Here is a 15,725-nt window from a genome sequence, read left to right as displayed (position 1 = left end):
TCATACGATGTCTTCTTGAGGATTCGGTGTAGATATAACCGGTTGATGGCGTAGCAAGCGGTGTTAACCGCCTCGGCCCAAAACCGATCCGAAGTCTTGTACTCATCTAGCATGGTCCTTGCCATGTCCAATAGAGTTCTATTCTTTCTCTCCACTACACCATTTTGTTGTGGCGTGTAGGGAGAAGAGAACTCATGCTTGATGCCCTCCTCCTTAAGAAAGCTTTCGATTTGTAAGTTCTTGAACTCTGTCCCGTTGTCGCTTCTAATCTTTTTGATCCTTAAGCCGAACTCATTTTGAGCCCGTCTCAAGAATCCCTTTAATGTTTCTTGGGTTTGTGATTTTTCCTGCAAAAAGAACACCCAAGTAAAGCGAGAATAATCATCCATAATTACAAGACAATACTTACTCCCGTCGATGCTTATGTAAGCTATCAGGCCGAATAGGTCCATGTGGAGTAGCTCAAGCGGCCTGTCGGTCATCATGATGTTCTTGTGTGGATGATGAACACCAACTTGCTTCCCTGCTTGACATGCGCTACAAACCCTGTTTTTCTCAAAATGAACATTGGTTAGTCCCAAAATGTGTTCTCCCTTTAGAAGCTTGTGAAGATTCTTCATCCCAACGTGGGCTAGTCGGCGGTGCCACAGCCAACCCATGTTAGTCTTAGCAATTAAGCAAGTATCGAGTTCAGCTCTATTAAAATCAACTAAGTATAGCTGACCCTCGAGTACTCCCTTAAATGCTACTAAATCATCACTTCTTCTAATGACAATAACACATATATCTGTAAAAAGACAGTTGTAACCCATTTTACATAATTGAGAAACTAAAAACAAGTTATAATCTAAAGAATCTACGAGAAAAACATTGGAAATAGAATGGTCAGGTGATATAGCAATTTTACTCAATCCTTTGACCAAAACTTGATTTCCATCCCCGAATGTGATAGCTCTTTGGGGATCATGGTTTTTCTAATAGGAGGAGAACATCTTCTTCTCCCCTGCCATGTGGTTTGTGCACCCGCTATCGATGATCCAACTTGAGCCCCCGGGTGCATAAACCTACAAAACAATTTTAGGCCTTGTTCTTGGGTACCCAAACGGTCTTGGGTCCTTTGACATTAGAAACAAGCACCTTGGGTACCCAAACACAAGTCTTTGACCCCTTGTGTTTGCCCCCAACATATTTGACAACTATTTTGCCTGATTTGTTAGTTAGCACATAAGATGCATCAAAAGTCTTAAATGAAATGTTAGGCTCATTTGATGCAGTAGAAGTTTTCTTCTTAGGCAATTTAGCACGGGTTGATTGCCTAGAACTAGATGCCTCACTCTTATACATAAAAGCATGATTATAGACAGAGTGAGACTTTCTATAATGAATTCTCCTAATTTTGTGCTCGGGATAACCGACAGGGTACAAAATGTATCCCTCGTTATCCTGAGGTATGGGAGCTTTGCCCTTAACAAAGTTAGACAATCTTTTAGGAGGGGCATTAAGCTTGACATTGTCTCCCTGTTGGAAGCCAATGTCATCCTTAATGCCAGGGCGTCTCCCACTATAAAGCATGCTACGAGCAAATTTAAATTTCTCATTTTCTAGTTCATGCTCGGCAATTTTAGCATCTAATTTTGCTATATGATCATTTTGTTGTTTAATCATAGTAATGTGATCATGAATACCATCAATGTTAATATCTCTACATTTAGTGCAAATAGTGACATGCTCAACGCTAGATGTAGAGGGTTTGCAAGAATTTAGTTCAACAATCTTAGCATGCAAAATGTTATTCTCATCTTTAAGATTTGAAATAGAAATATTGCAAACATCTAATTCCCTAGCCTTAGCAATTAATTTTTCATTCTCATTTCTAAGGCTAGCAAGAGAGGCATTCAATTTTTCAATCTTAGCAATTGAACTAGCATTATCATTTCTAAGATTGTCAATTGACTTATCACAAATATTTGATTTCTCAACCTTAGCAATTAATTTAGCATTTTCATTTCTAAGGTTGGAAATAACATCATGGAAAGTGCTTAGCTCACTAGATAGTTTTTCACATTTTTCTACCTCTAGAGCATAAGCATTTTTAACTTTAACATGTTTTTTGTTTTCTTTGATTAGAAAGTCCTCTTGGCTATCCAAGAGGTCATCCTTCTCATGAATAGCACTAATCAATTCATTTAATTTTTCCTTTTGTTGCATGTTTAAGTTAGCAAAAAGGGTGAGCAAGTTATCCTCACCATCACTAGAATTATCCTCATTACTAGAAGTTGCATACTTAGTGGAGGATTTTGATTTTTACCTTCTTCCTTTTGCCATCCTTTGCCATGAGGCACTTGTGGCCGACGTTGGGGAAGAGAAGCCCTTTGGTGACGGCGGTGTTTGCGGCGTCCTCGTCGGAGGAGGAGTCGGTGGAGCTCTCGTCGGAGTCCCACTCCCGGCAAACATGGGCATCGCCGCCCTTTTTCTTGTAGTACCTCTTCTTTTCTCTTCTCTTTCCTTTCTTGTCGTCGCCCCTGTCACTATCACTTGATAATGGACATTTTGCAATAAAATGACCGGGCTTACCACACTTGTAGCAAACTTTCTTGTAGCGGGACTTGTAGTCCTTACCCCTCCTTTGCTTGAGGATTTGGCGAAAGCTCTTGATGATGAGCGCCATCTCCTCGTTGTCGAGCTTGGAGGCGTCGATGGGGACTCTACTCGGTGTAGAGTCTACTTTCTTCTCCTCCGTTGCCTTGAATGCCACGGGTTGCACATCGGGTGTGGAGGAGGCGCCTTGCTCGATGATTTTCTTGGAGCCTTTGATCATCAACTCAAAGCTCACAATTTTTCCTATTACTTCCTCGGGAGACATTAGTGTGTATCTAGGATCACCACGAATTAATTGAACTTGCGTAGGGTTAAGAAAAACGAGTGATCTAAGAATAACCTTGACCATTTCATGGTCATCCCATTTGGTGCTCCCGAGTTTGCGCACTTGGTTCACCAAGGTCTTGAGCCGATTGTACATCGCTTGTGGCTCCTCCCCTTGGTGAAGCATGAAGCGACCGAGCTCCCCCTCGATTGTCTCCCGCTTGGTGATCTTGGTCACCTCGTCTCCTTCGTGTGCGGTCTTGAGCACGTCCCAAATTTCCTTTGCGCTCTCCAACCCTTGCACCTTATTATACTCCTCTCGACTTAGAGAGGCGAGGAGTATAGTAGTGGCTTGGGAGTTGAAGTGTTGGATTTGTTCGACCTCCTCCGAGTCGTAATCCTTGTCTCCCTTCTTTGGTACCTGTGCTCCATACTCAACAATATCCCATATGCTTTTGTGGAGTGAGGTTAGGTGATGCCTCATTTTATCACTCCACATAGAATAATCTTCACCTTCAAGCATAGGTGGTTTGCCTAGTGGAACGGAAAGTAATGGAGTGCGTTTTGAAATACGAGGGTAGCGAAGGGGCATCTTACTATACTTCTTGCGCTCATGGCGTTTAGAAGTTGCGGATGCCGATTCCGCGCCGGAGGTAGAGGGTGACGAAGAGTCGGTCTCGTAGTAGACCACCTTCTTCATCTTCTTCTTCTTGTCACCCTTCCGTTGGGACTTGATGGAGGAAGAGGATTCCTCCTTGTGCTTGTGGGCGGACTCCCTTGAGTGCGTTCTCCCCGAGCTTGCGGACTTGTCGCTGGTCCCGATCTCCCTCTTGGCGGATGCTCCCGACATCACTACGAGCGGTTAGGCTCTAATGAAGCACCGGACTCCGATACCAATTGAAAGTCGCCTAGAGGGGGGTGAATAGGGCGAATTTGAAATTTACAAACTTTAAGCACAACTACAAGCCGGGTTAGCGTTAGAAATATAAACGAGTCCGAGAGAGAGGGCGAAAACAAATCACAAGCAAATAAGGCGGATGACACAGTGATTTGTTTTACCGAGCTTCGGTTCTTGCAAACCTACTCCCCGTTGAGGTGGTCACAAAGACCGGGTCTCTTTCAACCCTTTCCCTCTCTCAAACGGTCACTTAGACCGAGTGAGCTTCTCTTCTCAATCAACACTGGACACTAAGTCCCCACAAGGACCACCACACAATTGGTGTCTCTTGTCTTGGTTACAATTGAGTTAAACACAAGAAAGAATGAAGAAGAAAAAAGCAATCCAAGCGCAAGAGCTCAAATGAACACAAGTCTCCCTCTCACGAGTCACTATTTGATTGGAATGATCTTTGGACTTGGGAGAGGATTTGATCTCTTTTGTTGTGTCTTGTATTGAATGTTATAGCTCTTGTAAGGTGTTTGAAGGCTGAAAACTTGGATACAATGAATGGTGGGTGGTTGGGGGTATTTATAGCCCCAACCACCAAACTAGCCGTTTGGTGGAGGTTGCTGTCGCATGGCGCACCGGACAGTCCGGTGCGCTAGCCACGTCACCCGACCGTTAGGGTTCGACCGTTGGAGCTTCTGTCTTCTGGGTCACTGGACAGTCTGGTGGTGCACCGGACAGGTCCTGTAGACTGTCCGGTGTGCCGTCTGGCGCGTGCTCTGACGTCTGCGCGCACTGTAGCGCATTTAATGTCTTCTGTAGACGACCGTTGGCGTGAAGTAGTCGTTGCTTCGCTGGCGCACCGGACAGTCCGGTGAATTATAGCGGAGCGGCCCCCAGAATTCCCGAAGGTGAGCAGTTTGGAGTTGAGTTCCCTGGTGCACCGGACACTGTCCGGTGGCACACCGGACAGTCTGGTGCTCCAGACCAGGGCACACTTCGGTTGTCTATTGCTCCTTGTATTTGAACCCTTTCTTGGTCTTTTTATTGGTTTATTGTGAACCTTTGGCACCTGTAAAACTTATAATCTAGAGCAAACTAGTTAGTCCAATTATTTGTGTTGGGCATTTCAACCACCAAAATCGATTAGGAAAAGGTGTAAGCCTATTTCCCTTTCAGGAATAATGTGCATGAGCTCACTTAAGGTGGGACTCATGTGAAACGTAAGGCTTACCAAGAGGATGGTTAAAGCTGAGCGTTGCTTTTAAAGTTGGTCAAAATTTTATTAGCAGTTACTAAGTATAAGTAGATACCAACCCAATTAAATAAGAGATCACAATTAATAATAACACTCACAATGCAATGCATATGACAAATTAAGATTAATTCCATAAATTAATCATGCAAGAGTCCTAAGTCACTCTTGACCGCGAGCGCGGCTGATATACCAGTTTTACACTCTGTAGAGGTTGCGTCCTTTACCCACAAGTCGTGTAACCCATTTGTCAAGGAATCGTGACTTCCCATTCATCTCTGCTGAGGGGATCTTTACACTAAAGGGGATCTTTACACTAAAGTGGACGACTAGGGTATCAGACAACCATGGGATCTACAGTCAGGGGCTCTTATGCGATTGTGCTGGGCCAAAGGAGTATCGGACGACCAGGGGATCTTTACACTAAAGGGGGTCTTTACAATAAAGTGGACGACCAGGGCATTGGACAACCAAGGGATCGCGACTTCCCATTCATTTCTGCCGATGAGACGAGGCAGGGTAGCACTACAAGGGCTTTACAAAGTTCCATTAGCTTCAGAAAACTCGCTACGGTTTCTGTGAAGGGAAATATAGGAATCTCTCGTCCGAAATGCCATCGCAGCATGATCGACCCGAGAACCTCCCTATTCCACAGCTCCTCTACCGCCCTTGCCCTTTTGGGTATGGTAGTCCTCCACTAACTTTTCTAATCAGTCAACCAAGGGCGTCACATACCACCCTTGTGGTAGCATTATTATTTCAAGTTAAACTCCATGTTCCAATTAACACAATGATCTTGTCATGAACAATAATTAAAACAACAACAAAATTGGAACATGATCATAATTCAGATGTAACATTAATTCCAAAACCAGGTAGAGCAATAGCAAGTCTACCCAATAGTTCATTTGTCTGCAAGGGGTGGGGTAAACAAATCTAGGAAAACCTATTAGGCCCCATCAAATTATCCTGATCATGTCACGGTGATTAACAAAGAACATTATTAGGTAAATGAGAGTGATCAAGGGCACAACTTGCCTTAGACTTCAGAATCCAGGTACTTCACCAAGTTGGTCTTTGAGTTTCTCGTGACCTCGGTGTTACTCATAGCAATACATACAATAAGCAAACAATGTATATGGTAACATTACACCAAAGCAAGTGAACAAACAGCGTAATAATATTCTACGTATTGCTACGAAGACGTAGGTTTGAGAATCACTAAGGCGTACATGATTAAACAATTAGTACTAAGTCCTAGATTGATTTTATAAATCATGTGAGATATACATTAAAGATTATCTTTAATATAAGTCACACCTTAGTTAGAGATCACCTTCTATTCAGATTATAATTATTAACATATTGCTTGGATTGGTTTCATTAATCTACTATATATAGGATAAATAAATACCCAATTACAAAAGTATGTGACATGATAAAAGTTAGTGTTATAATGTACAGGTAATATTTATTATGAACCTAACGCAATTCAAACGGGTCAAGTCGGAGTTAAAATGATCAAAATATGAATTATCTAAGTTTCTAGGATTAATTTTATACTTAAAATCATTTTCCATATCAATTTACATAATTTAAATATCCTTTGGACTACGGGTACTAATACTTAAGAGTGTAGGGACTTCTTTATAATTAAAAGGACCAATTTGAGACGATCTTTACACTAAAGTGGACTAAGGGTTGATTGTAGAAAACGGCAGGGGCTCTTATGCAATTGTGCCGGGCCAAAGGGGTATCGGACGACTAGGGGATCTTTACACTAAAGTGGACGACGACGGGTCCTTCCCTGTGCTGGCGACGGCGAGGTTCAGAGGATTAGGCGGCTGGCACCAGGCGTGGATTGCGGCGGGATTTAGATGCGCGTCGGGGCTCAGTCTTATACCCAGGGCCAATGCCAACCACCCGACCAAGATCCATGGAGATCCCCAGGGCAGAATTTAGGCTGGATTTGTTGGCACGCCCCGATTCCTACGGTGAGGACGACGCCCCTGACCCGCCCACAGTCAGAAGAGGAGCGCCATTGACACGAGAACACCGCAAGGGAAGGGCGCTGGCGAGCAGGCCTCGATCATCATTGGCACCAATGCGCGTGGGCGCGAAGACTGGGCTGGCACGGTGATGTGGTCGGTTGGGCAGAATCGGCCCACAGGTACGTTTCTCCTTTTTTATATATATTTTTCCTTTCTATTCTCTTTTCAACTCAAATTTGAATTCAAATATGTTCTAAATTTAAGTTCAAGTCTAATGCACAAATGGAACTCCAACATGATGTGCAATAATTCTATTAATTTATTTATTTAGTTACTTTATTTATTATTATTATTTTATTTAGGTAATGTTTTCAACATGAAATATACACACCATATTTATTTCAATAGAATATTATTTTGGGTGTGTAGTCAAATAAAGATATATTTAAAACTTCATATTCCTTTGTTTTGATAGAAAACATTTTCCAATGTCTAATCTCTACTACTATATATGTTCTTAGTGTAGGCGTCCACACAGGCGCTGTTCTGCCCGCCGCGAGCACGCCGCGATTTCTCCACGCGCAGCCCCCGCAATCCGCTGCCTTTCCATCCGCGCCCGCAATCCTTTCCATCCACGGCTGCAATCCGCCGCGCCAAATCCACCGCCACGCCCCTGCGCCCGCAACGCCCGCCCCTGCGCCAAATCCTCCTTGGACGCGCCCCGACGGCTGGCGCAACCCTGCTCGTGCCACGACTTGCGTAGAATGGAAGGTATGTGGCGCAACTCCTCCTTGATTGAGCGGAGAATGGAAGGTCACCGTACGGCATTGGTCGAGAGGAGGAGGTTGAGGATGGATGCCCGCAACGCCACTGCGCCAACCCCGTGAAATCCGCAACGCCCGCCCCTGCGCCAATGGAAGGTCTGTTGCCAAATCCCGCGGATGGAAGGTGGCGGATGGAGGTGGCACGCACCTTCCATCCCCGCGGTGCGCACCTTCATCCTCCGCGACCGCCCGCGGATCTCCAAAGCAGCACGGCGCACGTGTTGAGGGCGTGGGGAGGAGGTGCGCGGCCGCCATCAACGCTCTCCTACCCATCTGGTCCGCGATCCTCGCTCACCTTCCATCGACGACGCCGCATCGACCTCGGCAACCTCTGCCCACCTACAAGAACAACCGGTGAGGCTTGCACCACACCGTGCTCTAACTACGCGGTTGAGTTGCTGCTCTAACCACTGCTCCCCACAACTCTCCCCATTGCTGCAGATTCAACCACTGCTCCCTATAACTCTCCCCATTGCTGCAGATTCAACCACTGCTCCCCTACATCCGCGCCCTCAATAGGTGTGTTTTGTGTTTTTTAATTATCTTCAATTATATCTTCAATTATATATGTTTGATGACCCGTGGGGATTGAGCTTATATGGATTTGCTTGTTCGGTACTGTTCAATAGGTAGTTTGACTTCGATCCCCCTCATATGGATTAGCTAACTGTTCAGTACTGTAGTCGTTTTGTGTTTTATATCTGGTTTAGCAAATCCTGTTTGGAACACTGGTTTTACTGAAGTTTCAGAAATTTAGAACTACAGGACTGCAAATTATAACTCAAGTTCAGGAGCCTACAGCTATGGTTAAACTGGCTTGTTCCATAGCCTCCTTGCCGAATCAGGCTTCACAATTCTAGATAGATAAATTGGTCCAAACCCTCCATCGTACTTGAGCTTACAAACTGAAGAGAAAATTGTTCATAGTGAAATGCACATCTTAAACTCTTTCTGAATTTTCTAGAATTTAGGTTATTCAATGCCCCACATCAATCTCCAAAGTACTAATTCAAACATGTGAAAGGAGAGAAAAAATTGCGTAAAGGAAAGGAAATACAAAAACTAACCTCAACCAGCATATCACCTCTTGTGGCATGCACCCTGGCATACCCGAATTCTGAAACTCTTGATAATCTCAACTTGTTCAGCTGATATCAGGCTTCAGAACAGTGGCATGAACAGTGGCATCCTTCTTTGGCTTGACTGATGTACATTGCCATAAGTCCTCTCATCGTTGTGTACGTGGCCAAAGAAAACCAGATCCACCTACTCAACCAAAAACCAAAACATCATGGTTAGTGTATTGTGGTCAGCTGGTCATTTCTTTTCATACCAGCCTGATGTAGTTAAATTTTAGTTGCAAGCGTGATTTCTTACCTGGTGCTTGAGCAATAGTGGCTCAACGGAGGCTACAAATGTTAGATCTACATTAACTGGTATTCCGACATGGGATGAGTACATCGATCTATGCCTGCAATTTTCAGTCAAAGTATGGTGATTATGTTACTTGTATCTGAATAGCACATATTATAGGTTTAAGTATAAAATGAAAGGAATCTTGTTGTAACTGCATGATCTGTGCATAGACAAGCTCCTTTGACTGATGACAAATCTTGATTCATTATATCTTAAACCTCATGCCCTCATATTGGTCCTACACATTTAGTACACAAACTATTTCGGACATACCAACTGGTTACATATCATAAATAATTCATGCAACTGGAGTAATCAAATTTGTGTGCAGAATGCTGAAACACAATGGTATTTTCCACCTTGTACTCCATCTTCTTAGGGTAGTTGAATTCTGTAACATATCAAAGCATAGATTTTTTAGTATGCTTCTTCTTTCTTGGAGTAACTCAATTTTATCTATAGGTTTGGTTGGTGCAAGGTGATTCTTCACTGTGACGGCAACGCCAACAGCGAGCTGGGAGGTACAGAGTTCATGCCCATACCATTTAGGTTATTCTTAGCCTGCCCATACCAGTTTGATTTCATTTTTCGTCCATGTTTCAGTTGATATGCTTGTGTGTATTGGTGGTTTGTATTGGGGTATAAAGTTTATATGCATTCTACCGGTATATATCGGTTGATGCTAATATTTAGATAAAATATTAGTGGGGAGGTATTAGACACTCTATCTGTAGATTCGAAGGCCTTGTGGCCCCAAACTCATAAATATAAGGTTTAAGCTATAAATGGTACTACATGATGCAGTGCACATCTTCATCTATATGGGGTCTCAAGGCTATAGATCCTTGCTCTCCTTCCTTTAAAATAATATACTTGTACATACATACCAGTACACCACAAACATATCATCAGACAAATTAATTACTTGACTTTTTGAAAATATAAATCAACCTTGATAACATAACTGGACAATTAAAGAAAACAAAATTGTTTGTGTTGTTGGTAGAGAGTTTGGATTTCTAAAAGCTTTGCACCAATCGTCATTCCCATGACCCTTCCACATGTGCTTATACCATTTAGGTTATTCTTAGCCTGCCCATACCAGTTTGATTTCATTTTTCGTCTATGTTTCAGTTGATATGCTTGTGTGTATTGGTGGTTTGTATTGGGGTATAAAGTTTATATGCATTCTACCGGTATATATCGGTTGATGCTAATATTTAGATAAAATGATAGTGGGGAGGTATTAGACACTCTATCCGTAGATTCGAAGGCCTTATGGCCTCAGACTCATAAATATAAGGTTTAAGCTATAAATGGTACTACATGATGCAGTGCACATCTTCATCTATATGGGGTCTCAAGGCTATAGATCCTTGCTCTCCCTCCTTTAAAATAAGATACTTGTACATACACACCAGTACACCACAAACATGTCATCAGACAAATTAATTACTTGACTTTTTGAAAATATAAATCAACCTTGATAACATAACTGGACAATTAAAGAAAACAAAACTGTTTGTGTTGTTGGTAGAGAGTTTGGATTTCTAAAAGCTTTGCACCAATCGTCATTCCCATGACCCTTCCACATGTGCTTATACCATTTAGGTTATTCTTAGCCTGCCCATACCAGTTTGATTTCATTTTTCGTCTATGTTTCAGTTGATATGCTTGTGTGTATTGGTGGTTTGTATTGGGGTATAAAGTTTATATGCATTCTACCGGTATATATCGGTTGATGCTAATATTTAGATAAAATGATAGTGGGGAGGTATTAGACACTCTATCCGTAGATTCGAAGGCCTTATGGCCCCAGACTCATAAATATAAGGTTTAAGCTATAAATGGTACTACATGATGCAGTGCACATCTTCATCTATATGGGGTCTCAAGGCTATAGATCCTTGCTCTCCCTCCTTTAAAATAAGATACTTGTACATACACACCAGTACACCACAAACATGTCATCAGACAAATTAATTACTTGACTTTTTGAAAAATATAAATCAACCTTGATAACATCACTGGACAATTAAAGAAAACAAAATTGTTTGTGTTGTTGGTAGAGAGTTTGGATTTCTAAAAGCTTTGCACCAATCGTCATTCCCATGACCCTTCCACATGTGCTTACATTAATATACAGATTATTGTAATCTGCTTCAATCCCCCTACTAGAAGCTAAAAGAACAAATCTAGAGCAAAATAAGGGCTTATTAGCAATCTCTAACTCCAGCTTTATTACCGACACACTTTCTGCCAAGCACCCTGAAAGCTGATGCGAAAGTATGATTTACGTTCTATTTAAATTTTAAATATTAAATTATGTTAAATGCTACAAAGGTTTTGATGGAACCGGTCGTATTGAACCGTGAAAGAGCCGCAACGGACCGCCTAAAAAGGATGCCTATGTAAGTTATTATATAAAAATACAGTATTGTCTATCAAAGTTATGACCGTTATATTTAGTCGTATGTTTAATATAGCTTCAGGTTGTTCGACGACTACCGTGATGAAGATTTTTATGGGCTACCGCGGAAATACAGTATTGTCGCTCGGGTAGAAGTTAAATTCCCGATTGAACCACGTTTTCGTGACAGACAACATTTCGTTTTATCTGACATCAATGTAAGCCAACAATTCTTTAAGTTTCATTTTCAAAGTTACACGATCTTCATACCATCGCCTCTTCTCCTACTGAAATACTATTAGGGAGCCAAGATCGAGGCCATAACATATATGTATGAGACAGTCAAACATTTCGATAATTTGCTCCATGAAAAGCATGTTTACAAGATGCATAATGTAAAATTCAGCCTTCATCCGGGTGAATTTAATTTTCGTCATCTAAATGGTTCCATGGAATTGTATCTTGACCAACAAACTATCGTGGAGCCATACACGGTTCCAATTCAAATGGCGCCATTCCCAAAACAAATACTTTTGAACCTTGCTGATGTTGCCGAGTTGCCAAACAGGACTTTAGTCGGTAAGAATATATCGATCTCTTAATATTATTAAAATATCGTTTACACAAAATTCAGTATTAATCCATTTATAAATTGTTATTTTTGTAGACATTATGGCTATTGTAGTCCACTTTGATACAATTCATCGCACAATGTGGGGCCCTTTCAGAAAGATTGTTATAATGGATGCTAGGTATATTCCGTTAATTGTCGAGTTATATATTCAAATCTAAATATTACTAACCTATTCTTAACAAAATCAATGTCGTAGGGGATATTTACATATCATTAAAGTTTGGGGTGACCTACTAAACAAAAATGCACTCCGCTGGGTGTTGGCTAAGGAGGATTATGGCATAATAATTGGTACTATGTTTAGACGGTTCAGAAGACAAGGTACAACATGTCTTTACGCCTTTCAAAATCATCTGTCACTAAGTTTTGCTTTATAATGATTTGTAACAGAGATTTAAATGTGTAATTCTAGAGTGCCTCGAGTCTTCGGATCATACCGCAATACACTTCAATCTGTTCCATCACAACACCCATCATTTTGGACGTAAGTATATTCTAAAAAATTAGTTACATTTAAATCGTGATGGTTCTCATTATATCATGAACTACGTGTAGATGTGATTAATTGTGGCATTCATTGCAGCAATTCAAAAAGCTTTGGTGGCGCGGAACAACCGTCAGTTTGTTGTTACATTTCTTGAAGAACAAAGGCGTAGATAGATTCTACAAATTCGCAAAGAGCAATAATTGGGACTATGTTTAAGCGTGTTATTGATCAACCAAAAGCAACATGAGGCAAACTTGAATGTCTATGAATTTTGTTTGTAATACCTATGACATGGGTTTAATAAGAGATATTTTGTGAAATTTTTGATCGTGCAAATGATTAATAAATATGTTGTGCGAAAAATTGAATTCCCATAATAATCTGTATGGGTTACACATATTTAGATAATGCAAACAGCCTCCAAATATGTAATGTATTATATTATGAGAAAAAATATAAACTTTGTATTTTGTCTAACATGCGCTAGGGGTGCCTGAGGGAAAGGCGTCGGCATCAGGGTCGGATGAGGCATGTAGGTTGGAGTCGATGTCATCAGCTTCATCTGGTGTTCTAAACTCTCCTTCTCCAATTTCAGCTTCTGCTTCTCATCACGAAGCTCATCCTTCTCGGCCTGGAATTTAAAGAAACAACAACTGATTCATACATATTGGAGATCACAGGGGAGAGGTCAGAAAAGAAGTAACTTTGTGTCCTTAAAAAATCCAGATCCAGTGGAGTAGTTAAGGCCTAGCAGTCACATTGAACAGTACAATATACTGTAATCAACAGCCTGATCAAATCATTAGGCATCATTAAACCATCATTTACATAGACAGGTTCGATGGGCACAATATTAACATTGTCTTCCTGGGGCTTCTTAGAAGATAAATCTTGTGTGCCACCAAGTGCTTGTGAAGAGCTGACATCCTTGTCCTCAACTTGAATACCCAGAGATCCTTCATCTAAAACAGCATGAGATTCTGAAGGTGGAATGGTCTCCTCATTGTTCGACAAGTGTCGCTGTGATCCCTCACAATAGTTTGCTTCTTCACAGGAACTGCTCCCATTTTCAATAAACTTGAAAGGCAAATCAAGATTAGAGTTCTGCCGACCGTGACCAAGGATTTTCGCTTCCCGTCCCAGCGAAGCCGACCACGCCTCCCAGCATCGCCATGCCCGCACCTCCCACCATCCTCCCGACAAGCTCGCGTAATTTAACAATTTATTTAGAAGATTATAAAGTTGGAGCAAACTTTTAGCTATAGCATACATCTTCTATCAGATTTATCACAATTTTCTTTGCTGAAAAATTACTCTTTCCAGGTTATAGAGGATATGAAGCAGTCTATTTTTGTCTATTATGAACTTGGTAACTTCTACCAAAACCATAGGAGGTATGCTATTTTTTAAGATTACAGACAACCTTTCGAATCTTCATCCCTTGGCACAAATTGACAACTATTACTTTCCTAATATTGATCCTGGCTGTCCCATATCTCGGGTAGAGCTTCTTTCATGTTGTGAATGCTCTCCAAAGCATGGTCAGCCCCTGGAACAAGTGTCGGCCTGCCAACCTGCAGAGCTCAGAAAGTTTTGCGTTCAGTCTTTCCCTTCGAACATGAATGACGGCTCAAATGTGCAGGGCGTCTTACAATCACAGTATGGAAGCCTGCTGCCTTTCCCGAAGCTATGTTCCGAGTGCTGTCGTCAAAAAATATCTGAAACATAGATTATTAGAACGTACGTATAATCTTCACTGCAGAATTACTTGCCATTTTTCTTCAGAAAAGCTGTGTTCTTACTGTTTTCTTGGTATCAACATTTGCAATCCGAGTTACAGCTTACATGGCTTCAACGGAGGGCTTGCAGACTTGCAGAGGATGGGTGATATGGGTCTGAACCCATCGGATTCATTCAGATCAGCCAAGTCGGGGAACGTTTCATCTGGGAACAGCATGCCGAACGCGCTCGGACCATTGCAGGGATTCAGTGTCTCAAAGCAGATCACACCATCGAAGCAACCCTGTAAACCAAGTCTGCATAGAGCTTCCTCCGCGTGAGCTTTGTCAGAATTTGTGAACACCTGCGGTAACCAGGTTTTAGGTTGATAAAAAATGGTCTCCGTGACCATTTTTTCAAGCATATCATCTCAGAATACAGCAAGAAAACAGAAAACAAAACTAGCTGGTTGGTATTCGTACTATTTTCTCTGTCGAATTGAAAGTAGGAGGGTCCTCAAAACAGGGTCAGGCCTTAGATTGTGATATGGCAAGGTACCATGAACAGTTGCATGGAACTCATCGTTGTCAAATTCGTAGCCTAATGCCTGCAGGGAATAAAGATCGCATGATCAGAAAGGAGAAGAAAATATAGGACAAATCGTTGTAAAGATTCAACAAGCAACAAATGGAACGTGAGTTTGTACCTTAAGGCCAGCCATTGTGGTGCCATATTCCTTGTACAGGTCCAGGCACATGTCTGCAACTTGGCTTTCTTCAATATGCAGGTGGTGCCGCATGTAATGTGGTTCAAGATTTTAGGTTTTAAAATTAGTTTTCTAGTTGTGCATACCACTATTTTGTTGGTAAAATGAAGCCTCCAATGAAATGGATGGCTGCTCACTTCTATTGTTACTGCTCTCGCAAATCCAATTTCCACTTGTGTGAATGACCAAGCGATGATGCTATCACATATAGTGTAGCATGAGCCTACAATTTCACTGTAGTTATGAAAACTGATCAGTCGATGATGATGAATCATATGAGCCTTTTTTTACTTCAGCACGTTTTTTGATAGGGGGTGAATTTGCACGAGGTGTTATGAATTGCAGGCGGAGGTGAGCAGTGGGAGCGTTTGCGTATTAAAGTGCACGGCACTACAATACTTGTTTGTGGATGTTGAGCGTTTACTTTAGCTTAATCAATCTTATAGTTTTTAATTAATTAATGTTATCTTTGTCG

At 41.7% G+C, this 15,725-nt stretch overlaps 1 protein-coding gene across 8 annotated transcripts; it reads left to right on the top strand.

The window, feature by feature from the left end:
• The first annotated feature begins 6,761 nt into the window (after positions 1–6,761).
• On the top strand, positions 6,762–15,432 carry LOC118473414 (uncharacterized). Of its 8 annotated transcripts, none has more exons than XM_035962743.1 (14): positions 6,762–7,173; positions 7,521–8,172; positions 8,260–8,337; positions 9,697–9,755; positions 11,578–11,645; positions 11,721–11,862; positions 11,947–12,223; positions 12,312–12,396; positions 12,475–12,599; positions 12,691–12,762; positions 12,862–13,974; positions 14,089–14,159; positions 14,408–14,505; positions 14,606–15,432. In XM_035962743.1, exons 5-11 carry the CDS (start codon positions 11,584–11,586, stop codon positions 12,936–12,938), a joined length of 840 nt encoding a protein of 279 aa, XP_035818636.1. In that variant the 5' UTR covers positions 6,762–7,173; positions 7,521–8,172; positions 8,260–8,337; positions 9,697–9,755; positions 11,578–11,583; the 3' UTR covers positions 12,939–13,974; positions 14,089–14,159; positions 14,408–14,505; positions 14,606–15,432. The 8 variants fall into 8 exon arrangements, 6 of the variants coding, with proteins under 6 accessions (XP_035818636.1, XP_035818633.1, XP_035818635.1 ...); XM_035962742.1 differs by having other exon boundaries at positions 6,781–7,173; positions 7,516–8,172; XM_035962740.1 differs by having other exon boundaries at positions 9,697–11,645.
• The last annotated feature ends 293 nt before the right edge of the window (positions 15,433–15,725 follow it).

The sequence above is a fragment of the Zea mays genome, chromosome 9 (assembly GCF_902167145.1).
Source record: "Zea mays cultivar B73 chromosome 9, Zm-B73-REFERENCE-NAM-5.0, whole genome shotgun sequence".
Classification (NCBI taxonomy): Eukaryota; Viridiplantae; Streptophyta; class Magnoliopsida; order Poales; family Poaceae; genus Zea; species Zea mays.
This window is presented reverse-complemented; position numbering and strand designations above follow the sequence as displayed.